The sequence below is a fragment of the Bufo gargarizans genome, chromosome 4 (genome assembly GCF_014858855.1).
Source record: "Bufo gargarizans isolate SCDJY-AF-19 chromosome 4, ASM1485885v1, whole genome shotgun sequence".
In the NCBI taxonomy this organism is placed as follows: Eukaryota; Metazoa; Chordata; class Amphibia; order Anura; family Bufonidae; genus Bufo; species Bufo gargarizans.
The window spans coordinates 237,053,334-237,074,021 of record NC_058083.1 but is presented as its reverse complement, the minus strand read 5'-3'; the positions used below and the strand labels follow the sequence as shown (position 1 = coordinate 237,074,021).

General features: G+C 48.1%; 1 protein-coding gene across 3 annotated transcripts in view; it reads left to right on the top strand.

The window, feature by feature from the left end:
* The window catches only part of ZNF451 (zinc finger protein 451), an 81,822-nt gene that overhangs the window by 13,652 nt on the left and 47,482 nt on the right, over positions 1 to 20,688 (top strand). For all 3 annotated transcript variants that reach the window (XM_044292534.1, XM_044292533.1, XM_044292532.1), the window contains exons 3-6: positions 61 to 138; positions 3,944 to 4,063; positions 6,337 to 6,448; positions 10,633 to 10,783. In XM_044292534.1, the coding sequence (XP_044148469.1) occupies positions 61 to 138; positions 3,944 to 4,063; positions 6,337 to 6,448; positions 10,633 to 10,783 (461 nt within the window). The remainder of the gene's footprint in view (positions 1 to 60; positions 139 to 3,943; positions 4,064 to 6,336; positions 6,449 to 10,632; positions 10,784 to 20,688) is intronic.

The following is a 20,688-nucleotide window of genomic DNA, read 5'->3' as shown; positions in this document are numbered from 1 at the left end:
AGGACATTTACGTCTATCCAGTCTGTCTGGAATAAATGATATGTGTGTTTTCCTATACAGGAAGAACAGTTAAGACCTGTTCTGGAATGCGTTGACTTGCTTAGTAGCGATGATGAGACCCAGGCGTTGAATGTGAATGTAAGTATGAATACACTATGATGGAAATTTTATCAACTCCCTTCGCCACTTTTTTGGCGTAAAAATGCCACTTTGAGTGGGCAGAGCTAGCGGGGGCTCTTCATTTATCTTCATTTGCACCTATGAAGAAAGAATCAGTGGTAGCTCTGAGCTGCTGTAGATTTTACTGTGGCACAACCACTGCCAGACGATGCCCCCAGTATATAATGAGGCCTGCAGCTCTTCATATATTAGGCGCGTTGTCCAGCAGTGCAGGAAATTTCAAAGGCTGCCGTAAACGCAAGGCTATGATAAATCTCCCCCTGTGTGTGATATGTAGTACATTGCAGCCCAATTTCCTCTTTGCAGACAGTCCATGTAAGGCTTCATGTACACGACCGTATGTATTTTGCGGGCCGCAAAAAATATGGATGGTATGAACAGAACAGCTGGCCCCCAATAGAACAGTACTATCCTTGTCCATAATGCGGACAATAATAGGACATGTTCTATTTTTTTGCGGAGCGGACGTACGGAAACGGATTGCAGACGGAGTACCTTCGTTTTTTGTTTGTTTTTTTTTTTTTTTGTTTGTTTTTTTTTTGCGGACCCGTTGAAATGAATGGTTCCGTATATGGTCAGCAAAAAAAACTGAACGTACACAGAAATAAAATACGTTTGTGTGCATAAGCCCCCATTTGCATAGATTAAAACATAATTATCAGTATAATTATATATTCAAAGATGTTCACTTTGAATTTGTAGCCTTTTCCATGCTTACCAAGCACAGAGTGGTGCATTGTATAGTCGCTGTGCTTGGTATAAGAGCTTAGCTCCATTCACTTCTATGGAGCTGAACTGCTCCTAGGCCACGTGACCAATGTACATGTCAGCACTGCACTAGGAAAAGCTGTGAGAAGACCTCAGCGCTCACAGGAGTGCCGGTGCCTTCTAAACAGCTAAACTGCAGGGGTCCCGGGTGTTAGACCCTCAATGATCAGATACTGATCACCTATCCAGAGGATGGGTTATCAGTGTATAAGTCTTGGGAAACCCCTAGAACGGTATTAATAGGGCATATAGGGTTTTTATGTTAATTATGTATTATTCTTGAGAAGATTGGGTCTCCAAAAGAGACAAATAGTAAGAGGCGAGTTTGATCTCCATTTTGTGAACATGTGAAACAGCTATCCAGACTTTGGAAATTGCCGGGACTTTTTTTTTTTTTTTTATAGCGCTCTTTCACACGAGCAGATGCTGTGCAGGTAATCCACTGCGTGAAAGAGAGCCAAACCCCACTCCAGACATCAGAGACACGGAGCATTGACACGCTTGATAATGCTCTGTGCCTCTCTGTGATCTTTTTACTACAAAATCGCAGTGAGATAAAGTTGTCACTGTGATTTTGTAGCAAAAAGTTCAGAGAGGCACGGAGCATTATCAATTATGTTAGTGCTCCGTGTCTCTGCTGTCCGGAGCGGGGCTTGGGTGTCTATCACGCAGCGGATTCCTCGCACGGCATCCGCTCGTGTGAAAGAGCCCTTAGAATGGCGCTTCTTGCTGCCAGAATAATATAGTTTTTTTGATATAAAGGGGAATAGGGTGTTTAGGGAGAAAGCAAAGCAAAATCCAGTGTAGCTGGATCGCTAATATTGAACAGTTTAAGTCTTATGTACACCTTCTGAGGCAATTTTTGTTTGATTGCATATTACTCATTTTTGGTAAAAAATATTTTTCAATCACCCTATATGAAAACTATTGAGCCGTTGTGTTTTTCTAACTGTCACTTTTTGTGACAGTCCTCTAATAATCCTTATCTCTAAACTACTAAGAGGACATAAACACTTATTTAAGCCACATTCTTATCAGTAAGATAAGAACTGAGCTATAATGAGTGTTATAATGTCATAGATAGTGCTCTATCACACCTGCGTTCTTTTCTTCCGGCATAGAGTTCCGTCGTCGGGGCTCTATGCCGGAAGAATCCTGATCAGTTTTATCCTAATGCATTCTGAATGGAGAGAAATCTGTTCAGGATGCACCAGGATGTCTTCAGTTCCGGACCGGAACGTTTTTTGGCCGGAGAAAATACCGCAGCATGCTGCGCTTTTTGCTCCGGCCAAAAATCCTGAAGACTTGCTGCAAGGCCGCATCCAGAATTAATGCCCATTGAAAGGCATTGATCCGGATCCGGCCTTAAGCTAAACGTCGTTTCGGCGCATTGCCGGATCCGACGTTTAGCTTTTTCTGAATGGTTACCATGGCTGCCGGGACGCTAAAGTCCTGGCAGCCATGGTAAAGTGTAGTGGGGAGCGGGGGAGCAGTACACTTACCGTCCGTGCGGCTCCCGGGGGCGCTCCAGAGTGACGTCAGGGCGCCCCAAGCGTATGGATCACGTGATCGCATGGCACGTCATCCATGCGCATGGGGCGCTCTGAAGTCATTCTGGAGCGCCCCGCGAGCCGCACGGACTGTAAGTATACCGCTCCCCACTACTACTATGGCAACCCGGACTTTAATAGCGTCCTGGCTGCCATAGTAACACTGAAAGCATTTTGAAGACGGATCCGTCTTCAAATGCTTTCCGTTCACTTGCGTCTTTCCGGATCCGGTGTGTAATTCCGGCAAGTGGAGTACACGCCGGATCCGGACAACACAAGTGTGAAAGAGGCCTAAGGAGCCCAAACACAGACAAAATCCACAGGCTGCTACTACAGCATGTCAGCTATGTACAGAAAAAAAGACTCCATATTTTTAATAAAAAAAAAAAAAGATTTTCAGCTCAAAATGAGCACAATGCACAAATAAGAAAAAAAAATTGCGCCCAAAGATGTACTTGGCCTTTTAATGTCTTGAAAATGGTATCCAGAATTATTGTCCACTATAGATTACATGCAATTATAAGCCTTTGTCATCCTATTTTTTCCAGCACACTGTAGGTCTGAGTAATTGGAATTATATTGTTTCATTGGCGTAAGATGCCAGCTCAGAAATATTATGCGTGAAATTTCCTTTGGTGCATTCCTTTTTAGATATTTGGTCCAGTTAAGAGCTCATGCACATGACCATATGTATTTTGTGGACACAGATCCTTTTTTTTTTTTTTTTTTTTTTTTTTTTTTTCGGATCCTTTGTAACAGTGCCTGTCCTTGTCCGCAAAACGGACAAGAATATAACATGTTCTATTTTTTATGCAGAGCGGACATACAAACTCCTTTTTTTGCCGGACCCATTGAAGTGAATGGTTACGTATACAGGCCTATAAGGCTAAATGCACACGTGCAGATTTGTGTGTGAAAAATCCGCACCGTCGGTCATGTACATTGTATTCTATGAGAATTTGAAATTCTCAATCTACACGATGCAGATTTTTATTCAGCGCGGAATTTGACCTGCGGTGCGGATTTTAAATTCCACAGCATGTCAATTTATTTTTCTTGACTGAATTTTCTCCATTCCCTTAGTAAAATCCGCATTAAATCCTCATCAGTTGATGCTGATTGACCGCACCGATTTGCCTGCGAACACCTGCAGATTTCAGTGCAGATTCTCCACACATGAATCTGGACGTGTGAATGTACCCTTAAGGAGACAGGCAAAAAAATTACGGTCGTGTACATGAGCCCTGATCCTGAAGAATTTGTAGAAGTCAGTTTTCGGTATTTTATTGTGAGGATGTTGTGTAAGCTAATGAGTTCTTTTTTTTTTTTTTTGTAATTCCATTTTTTTTCCCTAGTTTGAAAGGTCAGTATCGGGACATGATTTGATGTTCTTCAGTTTATACTGTATTAATGCTATTGAAATGTGTATTTCTTTCCAATCTTAGAGAACCATAAAGGACCATGTTGATTGTCAGAAGGACCGGGTGGCTTCCACACTTGAGCGTCTTGCACGCCATGTTGAAGAGTCAAAACAGCAGAAAGCTGAAAAAAACAGAGCATTTCAGGTGAATTGATAACGGTTTTCTTAATGTGCAACTAAATTATATTTTCTGTAATGTAGGTGATCCTGCCTTTTTTTTTTTTTTTTTTTTTTTTTTTTTTTTCACATTGTATGCTTATTTAGTAAATGTAAAATCTATTGGGCTGTGAATAAACCCCACCGACACGCGTTGGTCAATGATCACAAAGATTTGAAGGTAATACTTTGTTAACCTGCAAGTTCATGCGCCCATTGGCCGGGTAGCTGCCTCCTCATGGGAACTCAACCTTTATAGAGCTTCTCTGGGAATGTTTGTAAATGGCTGCCAGCAACCTGTTCTAGAATGTGAGCAGGACTAGTTCCCTCCACCTGCAGAGCTGTCTAGGGTGATGAAGGGTCGGGGTCTCGCTACACACTCTGGCACTTGCATATACTACATATTGTTGAGTTTTCCTGTCGGGCTGCTCAGCCATGATAGCACATTATAGGCAGGATCACCTCAGTACCATCTATTGTAGAGCAGTGTAGTGAGACCCCGCTCTCTCACCCCCCTAGTCAGCTCTGAAAGTGGTGGAATCTCCCCTCTCCCCTCTCCCCTCTCCCCTCTCCCCTCTCCCTCTCCCCTCTCCCCTCTCCCCTCTCCCCTCTCCCCTCTCCCCTCTCCCCTCTCCCCTCCAGTGGTGCATAACTACTAGGGTAGCAGACATATCAGCTGCTAAGGGGGGCCCCAAATCAACTCAAACCTTTAGTGCAGTTAGTAGTTAAGTGTATGTTAGATGGCATAAAACATTGAATGCTGCCCCATGGTTAGCAATGCTGTGTTGTGACACTGCTATATTATTCCTGTGTTGTGTGTCCTGTGGGCATTGTGCCCACATGTGACATCATTGTTTTTTAGGCTACTTTCACACTGGCGTTTGGTGCGGATCCATCTTGTATTTGCACAGAGGGATCCGCACGAATAATGTAAACGCTTGTATCTGTTAATAACGGATCCGTTTGCATAATTCATTTAAAAAAAAGTCTTGCATCGAAACGGATCCTTCTTGACTTACATTGAAAGTCAATGGGGGAAGGATCTGTTTTCAATTGCACCATATTGTGTCAGTGAAAAACGGATCCGTCCCTATTGACTTACATTGTAAGTCTAGACAGATCTGTATAGGCAGACGGTCACAAAAACGCTGCAAGCTGCGTTTTAGTGACAGTCTAAAAAACGCAACGGAGACCAAACGGATGCATTCTGAACAGTTCCTTATCCATTCAGAATGCATTGGGGCTGAACTGATCCGTTTTGGGCCACTTGTGAGAGCCAGGAACTGATCTTGCAAGCGGACCCAGAAACGCCAGTGTGAAAGTAGCCTGCCTTGTGTAAGGAGAAGACTGGTACATATGACTGCTACAGCCAATCACTGTCCATAGCAGTCTGCAGCAGAGGGCAGTGATTGGCTGCAGGGTTCATGTCACTGCTGTTGTATGGAAATAAACAGCAGTGGGAGTGCCAAACCAGCGCCATAGAAAATGGTGCTGTAGAAAAGGAGGAGTAAATGGTTGTTTTTATTTTTGTTTTTAAAATTTTGCTAAACTATAGGCTTTGTCTGAGATTTGTTATGAAGCCAGACAACCCTTTAAAGAGGACCTTTCATCAGTCCAAACAAACTAAGTATCATGACATATACAGCGGCGCCCAGGGATCTCACTGCACTTAATCTTATCCCTTGGCGCCGCTCCGTTCTCCCGTTATGTCCGTCGGTATGTTCGGGGACTTGGTTATAGTAGGCAGAGTCTGCCCTTGTTCTGCTGGCCAGCGCTACAGCCTAGGAGAAGGAGACGCCCAGCAGAACAAGGGCAGTCTCCTCCTACTATAACCAAGTGACCGAACATAACTGAGGACATAACGGGAGAACGGAGCGGCGCCCAGGGATAATAGTAAGTGCAGTGAGATCCCTGGGCGCCGCTGTATATGTCATGATACTTAGTTCATTTGGACTGATGAAAGGTCCTCTTTAAAGCAGTGGGGGTGAGCCTCTACAAGAGATGCTGCAGAATGGGCAGGCAGTATGTAAAGAGGCTGCCAATGTTTTCTACTCCTTTGCTACTACATCTTGATAGGTACTAATAGTAAAAATTATGAACTCTTTTTTTATTTTTTATTTGAAAAATCCAACTTTTTTTTTAGGTTACAAATTAATTCCTGTTGCATCAACAACAAAAAAAATCTATATAGTTTTAGATGTCATATCACTTTATAAGGAATACTTGTTTTTATTTTTACTTATTTTTATTTTATTTTCTTAGGAGAAATTAAACTTTCAGCATGCTCATGGTTTGCAAGAGTTAGAGTTTATCAAGGATGTACCTGGCAAACAAGCTGCAAAAATGTGTGTCAAAGAGTGGCTGAACATGCCAGGTAAACTAACAAAATGCTTTGCTTCTGACAGAACACAGGGGCCCATGAAAAAGTAACCCGCCTCCAGTGATAGTATGACAAGCTGAACGAGCAAGTAGACTCTGTGTGTGTGTGTGTGTGTTTTTGTTTTTTATTTTTATTATTATTACCCACATTCTCCATTCAGGTCTATGCATCTTTGGGCACGTCGGATTATGTCGGCTGATACTGCTTGCAGTGATGCTGCGGATAGTGTTTGTGATGTTTCCTTGAGTTCATCCATGGGATGTGGATTGTTAGCGTACGTTTTCTTCTTTAAAATTCCCCACAGATAAAAATCACATGTGGACAAGTCTGGGGAACGTGGTGGCCATAATCCCTTGCTCACGTTCATAAAAGCCAGTGAGGTGTGACATTTTGGCCCATCTGGTTGGAAAAAGCAGACATTTTTTTTTTTCTTCTGCGTCACTGTTGAAGAGCTGCAAGCAGTATCAGCCAACATAATGCATAGATGTGAATGAGGACCACTTTCAGCATCTTTTGTGACTTGTGGGTAATTAACAAAAAAAACAAAACACAGTCCACTCGCTCGTTCATCTTGTCATACGATCGCTGGAGGCGGGCTACTTTTTCATAAATCCTATTGGGCAAATTTGTTGCCTACGTTTTTACAACGGTTCTTAACATCTAAATAAGGTTTGTAGAAATCCATGAATTTCCTTGCTGCAAGATAATTTACATTTTAAGCTGTTATTAAAGGGGTTGTCCAAATTTGAATATTGATGAGTCATCATCAGGACGGGTTATTAATATCTGACTGGTGGGGGTCCAACACCCGATACCCCCACCAATCGGCTGTCTGACGAGGTCTCCACACTTGCATATGGTCTCCTGTAAAGCGGTAGTGTAGTGTAATTAAAAGCAGTCGCTTTATTCACTTGAAAGGAATGCGTTCTTGTATTACACTGCACTTGCGAGACGAACAGCTAATCGGCGGGGATCCCAGGTGTCGGACCCCCATCAATCAGATATTGATGACCTATCCTGATGATGGCTGGACAACCCCTTTTAATACAGTCAACTGTATGGCCTCTTTCAGACGGGTGTTGTGGGAAAAGGTGCGGGTGCGTTGCGGGAACATGTGCGATTTTTCTGCGCAAGTGCAAAACATTGTAATGCGTTTTGCACTCGCGTGAGAAAAATCGGCATGTTTGGTACCCGAACTTCTTCACAGAAGTTCGGGCTTGGGATCGGTGTTCTGTAGATTGTATTATTTTTCCTTATAACATTGTTATAAGGGAAAATAATAGCATTCTGAATACAGAATGCATAGTAGAATAGCTCTGGAGGGGTTAAAAAAAAAATAAATAAAAAAAAAATGTAACTCTCCTTAATCCACTGCAGCCGGCATCTCTTCTTTCTTCTTTCTTTGCTGTGTGCAGGAACAGGACCTGTAGTGACGTCACTCCGGTCATCACATGATCCATCACCATGGTAAAAGATCATGTGATGACCGGAGAGACGTCGCCACAGGTCCTGTTCCTGCACAGAAGACAGACAGAAGATATGCCGGCTGCGCGATCAAGTGGATTAAGGTGAGTTTAATTATTATATTTTTTTATCCCTCTTTTGGCCTCCACTGGGTTAATGGAACTTTTTATAGACATGCTTAAAGTGCATGTTAAGAGCTTTTCCTGGCGTATATTCTAAATGGAGATGCAGTATTGTAATGAATTATAGAAGTAATTTAAAGATCGAAGTGTGAAATCCCTATTGAGACCCAAATAAAAAAAAGTTAAAGAATATTCAATGGATTTGACAGAAGAAAAAAAAAAACACTTTTAAAATTGTGTTGCATAATGAGTATTGCCAGAAACGTGATGAACCATAATAGAACATTTATCTTGCTATTGATCATGGCACCTGAGTATTTTTAGAAATGAAAGTGGCTCACTGTTTATGCCAATGGTGACCCCATCCCCATAACACAGTTGCATGGGGTGCCTATTGACTTGATGTGACAGCCATGGCCAAACAAAGGACTCGGTCTACCATGTACATGGGTGTTTTATATAGGATATCCAACAAAGTATTAAGAAATAAATAATGCATTTTAAATCAAGTATTATAGCCCTAAACATGCAATAAATTATTTTGATTTTCATGTCCATTACATTTTGCTCTCTGGCAGAGCCCCCTGTTTTCTATTCTTCTGGTCCATCTTCTCCTGCATTCAGTGGTGGACTAACTTGCTCTACAGATTCCCTGCTTCCTTCCCCTCCTGCCAGTGCTTGGTGTAGTAGATTGTGGAGACATTGCCAACCATATGTCTCTCTGGGGCTGTTTGAAAGGGACCATTTTTATGCATGGGAGAAAAGGGTTAACGAGCAAGTTGCAGTGGATCCTATGAGCTCATGCCCACCCACAGGAAGGGCTGCACCTAGAGCAGTCAATCTCTGCAAACCCAAAGGCAAGATAGGCTGTAAAACAGAAACTGCAGTGAAAAAAAAAAAAAAAATATATATATATATATATATATATATATATATATATATATATATATATATATATATATATATATATATATATATATATATATATAATATTGCTCCAGAAGGTGTTCTTAGCCTTTTAGAGCAGGCATGCTCAACCTGTGGCCCTCCAGCTGTTGTAAAACCACAACTCCCACAATGCCCTGCTGTAGGCTGTACGGGCATGCTGGGAGTTGTAGTTTTGCAACAGCTGGAGGGCTGCAGGTTGAGCATGCCTGCTTCAGAGCATGACCTAATAGGCCAGTGATGGCTAACCTTGGCACTCCAGCTGTGGTGAAACTACGACTCCCAGCATGCTCTATTTTATTTCTACAGAGTTCTGAGAGCAGCCAAGCAAGGGGGGCATCTTGGGAGTTGTAGTTTTACAACAGCTGGAGGGCCAAGGTTAGCCATCACTGCAATAGGCTGTGTCAGTCCAAGGGAGAGTTCACGTCGCCGTTTCATTTTGTGTTCTTCTGATCCAGCAGAAGAACAGAAAAAAAAATGGATCTTGTGCATCAGTTATGCACATTTGGCATTCGTTTGAGCCATTTCTGTCAGGGATCCATTATTTTAGACGGGGATAAAAAAAAAAAAAAAATCCTGCATGCAGTCTCGAAAATGGATCTCGGACGGAAGTGGCTCAAACTGATGCCCGATATGTATAAGGCTACTTTCACACCTGCGTTTAGGTGCGGATACGTCTGGTATCTGCACAGACAGATCTGCACCTATAATGCAAACGCTTAGATCCGTTCAGAACGTATCCGTTTGCATTACCATGAACAAAAAAATAAAACTTTTTTTTTTTTTTTTTTTGTGTTCATGATAATGCAAATAGATCCGTTTTGACTTTACATTGAAAGTCAATGGGGGACGGATCAGTTTGAAAATTGAGCCATATTGTGTCAACTTCAAACGGATCCGTCCCCATTGACTCACATTGTAAGTCTGGACGGATCCGTTTGCCTCCGCCTGCTGAGCGGAGCGGAGGACAAACAGTGCCAGACTGATGCATTCTGAGCGGATCCGCATCCACTCGGAATGCATTAGGGCTGGACGGATCCGTTTCGGGCTGCTTGTGAGAGCCTTCAAACGAAACTCACAAGCGGAGCCCCGAACGCAAATGTGAAAGTAGCCTAACTGATGCACAGGATTATTATTATTATTTTTTTTTTTCTGTTCTTTTGAAGGATCAGAAGAACGAAGAATGAAACCGTGATGTGAACTCTCCCTAAAGCCTTAGTCACACGTCAGTGATTGGTCAGTGATTTCCAGCAGTGATTGTGAGCCAAAACCAGGACTGGAGCCTCGACAGACATGAGGTATAAGGGAAAGATCTGCTCCTGTTCTGTTTTAAACCCACACCTGATTTTGGCTCAATCACTGGTGGAAATCACTGACTGTGAATAAGGCATAAACACTGACATTCAATATACACTGATATTACATGAGTTTTGCAATATGTTATAGAAGCGATCAAATGATTGCCAACTTAAGATTTAAAAAAATCTTATAAAATGTCAGCAGACATTGCCTGCATGTCAAGAGGAACAAGGAAGCAGGAATTAGCGAGGGCTTAGTAAGTGTTGGAACAGTGGGGTGAGTATCCATTTTAATTTTTTTATGCCATTCTAAGCCTGTAATAGAAAACATTTTATATTTGTATTCAAGGCCTCAGACCAGGCTGTGTTTCAGCCAGCCGCCGAAACTTCTCTAGATCTCGTGAAAGCATTTCTGTGAGAAGTCAGTCGATCATTTGTCCCGTTATGAAATGCAACAGGAAGTTTGACAACGGACAACTGCTATTAGGTCACCTCAAAAGGTAAGCTATGCGTATTGTCCTACCCTTCTGCTCCAAAATGTAGAGTCTTTTTATTACTAAATGGCCTTGTTTAGTCAGGAAGGGGAATCTATTTGTAATGCAAACCTTGGAGCTCAGGTAAAGTATCCAATGTGGGTATTGTTATTCTGGTTGTCATTATTGGGGTATGTCCACATGTGCCAGGTTTGCGGAAATTTCTGCAACTCTTTCATACATCTGAATAAGGTTTCTAAAACTCCTTGCGTTTGGTTCAGACACAACCCCATTCAGAGAAATGCTCTTTTGTGATCATGTAAACACACTTTTTATCTATTCTGCTGATTTAGAAGTAGACTATTTAAAACTATCTGCACACTATGTTTCACACTTAAGGTGTCTATAGGTGGGGCCTTCCATGGTTTTTCCAGCTTATTCCACAAATGCTTGGTCAGATTGAGATCTGAAGAATTTGGGGGCCAAGTCAACATTTTGTCATGTTCCTTATACCATACCTGAACAATTGTTGCAGTCTGGCCTTTATCCTTTATAACCCTTTAGCCTGCTGAAAGAAGCCACCGCCATTAAGAAATACCTTGGTCTGCAACAATGTTTAGGAAGGTTGTACGTGTCAAAGCAGGGTGGATTTGATTTAAGGCCTCTTTCACACTTGTGTTGTCCGGATCCGGCGTGTACTCCACTTGCCGGAATTACACGCCGGATCCGTAAAAACGCAAGTGCACTGAAAGCATTTGAAAATGCTTTCAGTGTTACTATGGCACCCAGGACGCTATTAAAGTCCTGGTTGCCATGCGGGGAGCGGTATACTTACAGTCCGCGCGGCTCCCGGGGCGCTCCAGAGTGACGTCAGAGCGCCCCATGCGCATGGATGACGTGCCATGCGATCACGTCATCCATGCGCGTGGGTCGCCCTGACGTCACTCTGGAGCGCCCCGGGAGCCGCACGGACGGTAAGTATGCTGCTCCCCCACTACACTTTACCATGGCTGCCAGGACTTTAGCGTCCCGGCAGCCATGGTAACCACTCTAAAAAAGCTAAACGTCGGATCCGGCAATGCGCCGAAACGACGTTTAGCTTAAGGCCGGATCCGGATCAATGCCTTTCAATGGGCATTCATTCTGGATCCGGCCTTGAGGCAAGTCTTCAGGATTTTTGGCCGGAGCAAAAAGCGCAGCATGCTGCTGTATTTTCTCCGGCCAAAAAACGAGACATCCTGATGCATCCTGAACGGATTTCACTCCATTCAGAATGCATTAGGATAAAACTGATCAGGATTCTTCCGGCATAGAGCCCCGACGACGGAACTCTATGCCGGAAGACAATAACGCAGGTGTGAAAGCGCCCTAAATCAAACTGATTTTAACTCACTATTTAAATCCCTAGTCAGTAAGGCTTGATTTAAATCATAGTTTCTCGCCCAGTTTCCTTGGGGGACACAGAAGACCTTGGGTATAGCTCATCTCCATAGGAGGCGTGACACTAAGTGAGAACTGTTAAGCCCCTCCTCCACAGCTATACCCTCAGCCTGGAGAGAGAGACTGCCAGTTTTTTGCTTAGTGTCCAAGGAGGCAAGACACTCCCTGCTACTGCAGGGCTGTTTTCTCCTTTGTTTAATTTTTTGATTTTTACTTTTTTATTTCTTTTTGTTCCAGATCATCAGGGACAACAGAGTCGCACTAGACCTCTCTGTTCTCCCGGGGTTGAGCTGCGCCAGTGCCGGGCTCCCGCACTGCTGCCTCCCCCACAGAAGGCAAGGTGGACCAGGGCAGCCCAGCTCCCCTGCATCCCGCCAGCGCAAGGGTCGCCCGCACGCCAAGTCCCTCTTCCAGCGTCCTGCCACTACGGTGCCAGTAGCTGAAGGGGCGACCCTGCTGGAACGGACCGAGGGTGAAGACGGCTGTGGTAAGAGAGAGGCTTCTCCAGCCCTACGTCCCCCTCCCTGGCCATCCTGCGTGCTGGACTCCCATGCTGGTCCCGGCAGACCTATGCTGGCTCCTGGGCTAGCTGTTGCCCAATAATTATATAGCCCCACACCACCACCATACTGGTGGCCGCAGGGCGACAATACAATGCCCCTCCATAGGGGATTGCACAGGGGTGAGCATGGCATTGCTGTGGAGGAATATAGGGCCAGAGACCTGCTCCTAGCTGCCCCTAACACAGGGGTTATGCCGTCCATCCCCCTTGCCGGTCGCAGTTCAGTAGGGGGCCCACGGTAGCTGCCCCTGTCTCTCTCTCCCTCCTTAGGGGAACTACAGATGTCCATTAGGGCAGGGGGTGCAGTGCTGGCTTCCGGGGTCTCCCTCCTTACCGGTGTGCTAGAGCCAAAGGGCCGCTCCAGGCGCTGCCAGACGCAGGGCCTCGCGGCCTGCACGATGCTCCAACAGGCCCCGGCCAACTGCTGATGCTTCCGATCGGCCGGGTGCCGCAGACTTTGACCCAGGCTTTGGCCTGCTGCTCCGGACCTCTGTCTCTGCCGGCCCGCGGGTTGGGCACCCGCGGCCGTTTGGTACATGCGACAGCCGGCTCCCTCCAGGTCCCGGCTCACCGTCGTTGCCTCTTGGCCGGCCGGGCGCCGCAAAAATCTAGGCCCCGGCTTCGGGTCCTACTAGGCCGCAACATCCCGGCCTCTGTTGGAGGGGGCGGGAACGTCTCGCGGCGCGAATTCTTCCCGCCCGCACGTCCTCCGCCCCCCCAGAGGATCGCAGCGCCGCCCCCCAGGCCGGATCTTTGTTAACCTGTTGGGTGCCGGCTATCTCCAAGGGCCGGCTCCCTTCTGGAGGACCCCCTCTATGTCCTGGTGGGCTTCCTAATAAGCCTATACGAGGCTATGTCTCTCAGTGCCTTGGGAGGACTGTATGGTGGCCCTTTCTTGCCTCAGAGTGGCTATGTTTTAAAAAAAAAAAAAAAAAAAAAAGGGCTTCCATGGCGGAGTTATTAAATAACGGAATGGCTGCGCAGGACGCTGCAGCATGATACAGTGGTGCTGGCTGCATGCTATGCTTCCCTTCCGTAGGCGGCATGTCGCGCTCCCCGGCTGCGGTGCTGACCGGCTGCAAGTCTCCTCTTTAGGCGGACCCTTGCCATCTACCGGGATACGGCGCTAGCCAAGTGTAGGCGCCCCCTCTTCCGCCCGTTCTATGGCAGGACATCACCTTTCCAGTTATGGTGCTGGCCATGGGCATGAACCCCTTCCTGAGTGGAATTCTGCGCTCTCTGGCCGCAGGCTAGCCATGTGCATAACCCCCTTCTATAGGTGGAATACTACATTCACCGGATCGGTGCTGACCATGGCACGACACCCCCCTTCCTTAGGGGAACGCTGCACTCACTGGTTGTAATGCTGGACAGGTGCATGTCCCCCTTCTGGGGCGGAATAATTGCACTCACCGGATTCAGTGTTGGCCATGGGTACGACCCCCCCCCCCCCTCCTTAGGGGAACGCGGCACTCTCACTGGATTCCCTGCCGGCCATGTATATAACCCCCTTCGGCGGAACGCTGCACTCCCGCTGTGTTCGCTGTCGGCCATGTGTATGAAACCCTTCTGTAGGAGGAATTCCGAATTCTCGCCAGATGCGGTGCTGGCCATGTGCACGTCCCCCTTCCATAAGCGGAACACTGCTCTCTTACTGGATTTACTGCCGGCCATGTGCATGACTTCCTTTCGTAAGCGGACGGCTGCACTCTTATTGGTTTGCATTTCTCGCGGTAGGTTGCTGGCCACGTGCCTGAGTGCTTGCACTCTCACCAGATCCGCTGCCGGCTATATGCATGGCCCCCTTCCGTGGGCGGTGTTCCGCACTCGCGCTGGATTGCTGCCGGCGTGGCCATGCCTCCTCAGGCGACATTCATGCACCTTTTTTACTGACTGGGTGTCATTGTGCCAGCACGTTGCCGGCCAGGTGCATGACCCCCATCCATGGCGGATGCTCGCGCTCTCCTGGGATGCGATGGTAGCCTTGTGCACCCCCCCCTCCCCCCTTTTTGTTTGGGTCACTGCATTTTCACCAAATGCGTTGCGGGCCGTGAGCATGGCTCTAGCAGGGGTGCGCTGCTTGCACCCCCTTTGGGAATGGTGCTGGCCTTGTGCTTCATTCCATGGGCGGAAATTTGTACGCTCACGAGATTCACGGCTGTCCGTGTGTATGCTGTACTGGACGTTCCCCTTTCATGGGCGGAGTAGTTGCACTCTCGCGAAATTCGGTGTTGGGTAGATTATTGCACAATCTTTTATTGCTAGGATATCCGGTGCATGCCCCCCCCTTTTCAGGGCCTTTCCACTCTTGCCATCGGCAGAGTTGCCAGGTACCTTCCCCCCCTTTTTTTCCGGGCGGACTACTTGCGTTCCTTCGCATGCCGGTACTGGTCTTGTGCATAACTCCCTTTCGGGCTGCACTTTACACTTCCGTGGATACTGTGGGACGCTGTGGCTGTGCGCTCTGTGCGTTGTTTTGGGCCGTGTATGCCTTCTCCTCCCTTGGGTGGGTTGGCCTTCTCGCTACCTGCAGGGTTGCTAGTACGTATGCCTCCCTTCTTCCTGCGACATACTTTTTTTTCTCTCTGGGGTGTGTTTGCTTGTCGCAAGCTTGCACTTTCTCTGAGGAGATCGTTCTGTCCACTTGTGAGCCTAAGGTGTTGTTGTCCGACACGCGACAATGGATGCTCAATGTATTCACAGCTGTATATCTTGTATGTACGTAGACGGGCTCTGCTGGCTCGCTACTGCACTGAGCTGAGTGGTACCCATTCTCCGGTGGGGTCCCGTTGTTGTCGGCACCCACCATGTTCGTTGGCCTTTCCACCTGGGGAGTGTTCGGGGTTCCTTGATGCGTACCCATTCGTCATTTAGTGGCATTGTTTCCCTACGCAACCGGTCGGGGTCGAGAGTGTTGTCTACAGTGCCGCTCGACCTCTACGTTGGCTCTGGCGGGACTACGGTTCCCTCGCCTACTACCATTTCCTCTTCTCGGATGCAGTGTGGTGTGGGTCCTTCCTATTGGCGCCCTTTGCGCTCCAGTCTGTTGCTGCCAGGTTCAGACTGCTCCTCTCGGGTAGGTCGCCCAACTCTTCTTGGGTGCTTGATTGTCCAGGTCCTGGGGACCTCCACCTTGGTTTCTTCAGGGTATTCGCCTGCTGCGACGGTGTGCAGGTAGTCTCACAGAGTAGAGGGGATTCGGCTCTTCCTTTCCTCGCCGGCTCGGTTTTTTTGGCTTCTGCTCTGGGTTTGTCGTTCCAATGTGGCTGCTGCCCCGGCCAGGCCTCAGTGGCTGTTCCGTCGTTGCCCCCCCCCCCCCTCCTCTGGGGTGAGCATGGTTGTTCGCTTGGATGGTTCCGGTGTTACTTGCGGTCTCGTACCATCTCCCTCGTTCTCGCTGGCGGTGCTAGCGGTTTGCCGGGCCTACCGCGTTTTGTCCTCCCACTGGGTGCAGGTTGCCTTTCCGTTCTGGGTGTATGGTCCTGTGGGACTTACTTTCTCAGTGCCTTGGGAGGACTGCCCTTCGGTCAGGATTGTCCTTGGATCTCCCACACGGGGCTGTGGAACTCCTTTCTTTGGTGGCTACATCGACTTGGACTTGGCCTGTCTGGTTTGGGCATCTGTCGGATGCTGGGCAGACCCTTCGGGTTTCTTCCGTCTGTCCTTCTGCTCCCCCACTCCGGTCGGATACGGGGCTATGTTGTTCGGGGGCCGACAGGACCGTGGTTTCCGATCCTTCGGCCGTGTTACTGGTCTGCGCCTGATCCCATTGGGTTTTCTTCCGCTTACTGGGTGATTCCTGCGAGCACGCTAGTGTTCGCTCCCGACTGTTTAGTACAGGTTTGGTTGTCGGGCTTAGGGTTCTTACCTGGGGTTTTGTGGGAAGCGGGGCATTCCCCCACTCTGCCTTCTCGCCCTTGGTTCTGTCTTTCGCTAGTCCGGCCTGACCCTGGGACTTCTGTTACTTGAAGTGTCAAGTGTCTGCGCTGTCCTTCCCCTTCCAGCGTTTCCTGGCCCTCTTGGGCCTTGTCATGTCCTTCTGCCACAGAGTGGCTCTGTGGTTCCTCTTTATCGTTTCCTGGTTCCGCCCTGGGAACTACATACTGAGCTCTCTGCGCTCCGGTCTTTCCCTTGGAGCCGTTGCAGGAGTTCTTCCTACTCCTTCTGTCTTGTACGGTTGTGTTTCTGTTGCCATCATGTCTGACGGGTGCCTGATTGATGGCCCTTCGTGTTCTGTGCCTTCTGTCCTTTTCCAGGACAGGGCTGTTCTCCGTCCTGTTCCTTTCTTCCTTGCTTCCTTCTGAAGGTGTTATCTGCCTTCTTATCAACGAGGCTTTCGTCCTTTTCCACCCATCCCCGGGTACGGACGCTTTGCCGTTGGGAGGTTGTTGGACCTTGCGGTTGTTTACTTGGAGATCTCCGACTCCGGTCGGCGTTCGGTCTCTTGTGTTTCCAGGAGGTCAGTGCAAAGGTTGATGGCCTCCAGGGTGGCCTCCTCCGCTTTCTCAGTGTGGCTTTTTGCTGTGGTTATCGCACCAATGGCAGGGTTCTGCTTTCGGTGTCACCGTTCATTTCATCAGAGCAGTCGGTGCCTCCTGGGGCGGGGGTGTTAGGTTTCGGCCATTCATTTGTGCAGGGCGGTCACTTCTTCCTTGCACACCTTACCGAGTTCTACTGGGGGCATACTCGGGCTTCGGCGTATGCTGCCTTGGGCCGCCTGGTCTGCAGGCGGTGTTTTCTTGATGCCTTCGGGTGCTTCGCCTTGGTGCTGTGGTCCCTCCCCTCTTGGACTGCTATTGAACGTCCCAAGGTCTTCTGTGTCCCCCAAGGAAACTGGGCGAGAAAACGAGATTTTTGTATTACTTACCAGTAAAATCTCTTTCTCGCTCTTTCCTTGGGGGACACAGCACCCACCCATTCTTGTTTTTTCTTGCACGGTTTCAGAGTTTGTTTTACCCATTGGGTAGTTGGCTTGTTGGTTCCACTTTTGGACTTTGCCTTTTCTCACTGCTTGGACACGCAACTGGCAGTCTCTCTCTCCAGGCTGAGGGTATAGCTGTGGAGGAGGGGCTTAACAGTTCTCACTTAGTGTCACGCCTCCTATGGAGATGAGCTATACCCAAGGTCTTCTGTGTCCCCCAAGGAAAGAGCGAGAAAGAGATTTTACTGGTAAGTAATACAAAAATCTCGTTTTTCTACATAAAGACTAATTCTTGCTGGTATAACTTATAATATACAAGTAGATGAAGATTTTTAGCATAACAACTTTTTCATATTAGTTTGATTAGGTTGATTCTTCATTCTTAGGTTTGTAGAAGTTAGGATTAAGGTATTTTTCTAAACTCTGTTCATGTTATAACATTTTTGCTGTGAAGAAGAGGCATGTGATCTCTGCTGAGTCAAATTCAGTTTTGAGAACTGCAAAAGTAAACAAAGCATCTATGATAATATCTTGTAGGCAGAGAAACTGCCCAATAATCTTACAAAAACCTCTGGAAGAGCATGACATTGTGAATGGAATTTACCAAAAAAATTAAACATATACGGCCTTATTCTACATAATTAAAAAACTAATCTTTATTTCATGATGGAATAACCTTTTGGATGGTAATATATTTTCCTCAAAAAGCATTTTATATTTAAAAAATAATAATCTTTCTCGCTCATATCATTGGGGGACATAGGACCGTGGGTATAGCTTGCTGCTGCCACTAGGAGGCGACACTAGGCTGAAAGCTGTTAGCTCCTCCCCTGCAGGGTGGCGTTTGTATTTTTATTTTATTTTCTTTTTCTTTTCTTTTTATTCACAGATTCCTGGAAGGGGGCACAGGGTCGCCTGCGTCCCTGTATCCCCGGGAGGCTGGCCGGTGTACCTGATTCACCGCCTTGCCTTCCCCAAGAAGCTAAAGTGGACCAGGGCAGCCTCGCTCCCCTGCTTGCCCCCACCAAAAGGGTCACCCTCTCTTCAGCCCTTCTCTGCCCGGACCCCTGTCGCCTGGTGCCAGCGGTCATAGGGTGAAGAACACAGATGAAGACAGGTAAGTAGACCTGCTTCATCCTCAGCTGCAGTGGCCTCCCCAATGGGCTCTCCCTCCCCATAGGTGGGGGCGTCTCCCCAGGCCGCGCTTAAGCGCCGGAGAAGGGGAACGCAGACTTAGGGCGCCGGCACCATGTTCACGGATCATGGGGAAGCATTAGGACACTCTGGCCGCAGCATCAGCGGTCACGTGCATAGAGCGGGAGGCGTGGCCTCCCCACTTCAGCATTAGGCTGCCGCTCCTGGGCTGGAAGGGGGCGTGGCTTATTCTCCCGCCCTAGTTAAACTTCCTGCTTCTTCCCCGGCGCTGCATGGGTAGGACACAGGACCTGGGACCTCCATTCTGGTAGGCGATCGATAACCCCCATCCAGCAGGAGATTTGACCATGTCTAACCCGGCCACTGACCCTCCCCAGGCACCCTGTAGGACCACTTACTATGCCTGCTCTTTGTGCTCGGCAAAATTCCCTCGTGGTCATTCACTATCACTGTGCTCTACATGTCAGAAACCTGCACAGAGCCATCCCCCTAGGGCACAACAGCACACAGAAGCCCTGGATCGTCCTGTCCAGGGGGAACCAGACTGGGCAAGGTCCCTGTCACGGGCAGTGGAAGACCTCTCTAAGATCTCCCATTCCACCCTTTCATTGCTGGGTCGTTTAGTGGAGAAATCACCACCGGTGCAATCCGCACAGTCGCATGGCGCACAAACCAGAGGCAAACTTCCTAGTAAGCGCCCCAGAGCAGGCACCCGTTCCTCCTCTTACGCCTCAGCATCTCCCCCGGCTCCTGGCTCCCATTCACAGGCATCCTCCCTTTTAGGCGACGCATTGTCAGAGGGAGAGCTTGGGGATTCGGATGCAGATATGGATCTGGAGCATTCTTCTCAGATTGCATCCATGGTGGATAGCTTGATATCAGCGATAAGGGACACCTTCCAGGTTCAGGAGGACCTTCCCTCCACTAGCCAACAAGGGGTGTCGTTTCTGCGTGCGAAACAGACCCCCAAGGCATTCCCATTACACGAAGATTTTTCTGTCGTTGTCACAAAGGCTTGAGACCAGCCAGGCTTGCGTTTTTGTTATCCCGAAACGCCTAGACCTACTCTACCCTTTTCCACGCGAGTCCGTGGACAAATGGTCCTCCCCACCGAAGGTGGACCCACCGGTTGCTCGCTTGGGAAAAGTCACGACCTTCCCGGTAGCGGATGGCTCTTCCCTCCAGGATCCAGTGGACCGTCGCATAGAGTCACTCTCTAAGTCTATCTTTACGGCGAGCGGTTCGGCATTGCGTCCGATTTTCGCCTCTGCCTCTGTAACCAAAGCGGTTTCGGAATGGTCCATACGTTTGAGCCAGGACATAGTGTCCGACCTCCCTCCCGCTGAACTTCAATCGGCGGCGCTCCAAATTTCTCAGGCAGGGAAATATCTCTGTGAAGCGGCACTGGATGCTGGGTCGATGGTTGCCCGTTCCTCGGCTCTTGCCACTTCGGTCCGCCGGGAGTTGTGGCTCAAGGCCTGGAAGGCTGATTCTTCATCTAAGCGCTCCCTGCTGAGGCTTCCGTTTTCTGGGTCTCGGCTATTTGGGTCCAAACTAGATGAGATTATTTCAGAGGCTACGGGTGGGAAAAGCACCCATCTGCACCAGCCCAAGGCAAAGCGGCCCTTTCAGTCCAGAACTGCATCTTCTCGTTTCCAGTCCTTTCGCCGTTTTTCGGGCACCCGTTCAGCACCCACCTCAGCGGCGGGGCCGCCCAAACAAAGGATGGTCCTTTCCGCCGATCCTAAGCCCCAACAGGCCTGGCGTCAGCGTGCTCAGCAGCCTCGTACAGCCCCAGGTAAACAGCCCTCAGCATGAAGGTTTGTCCCCACCCTCACAGGTGGGGGGGGGGCG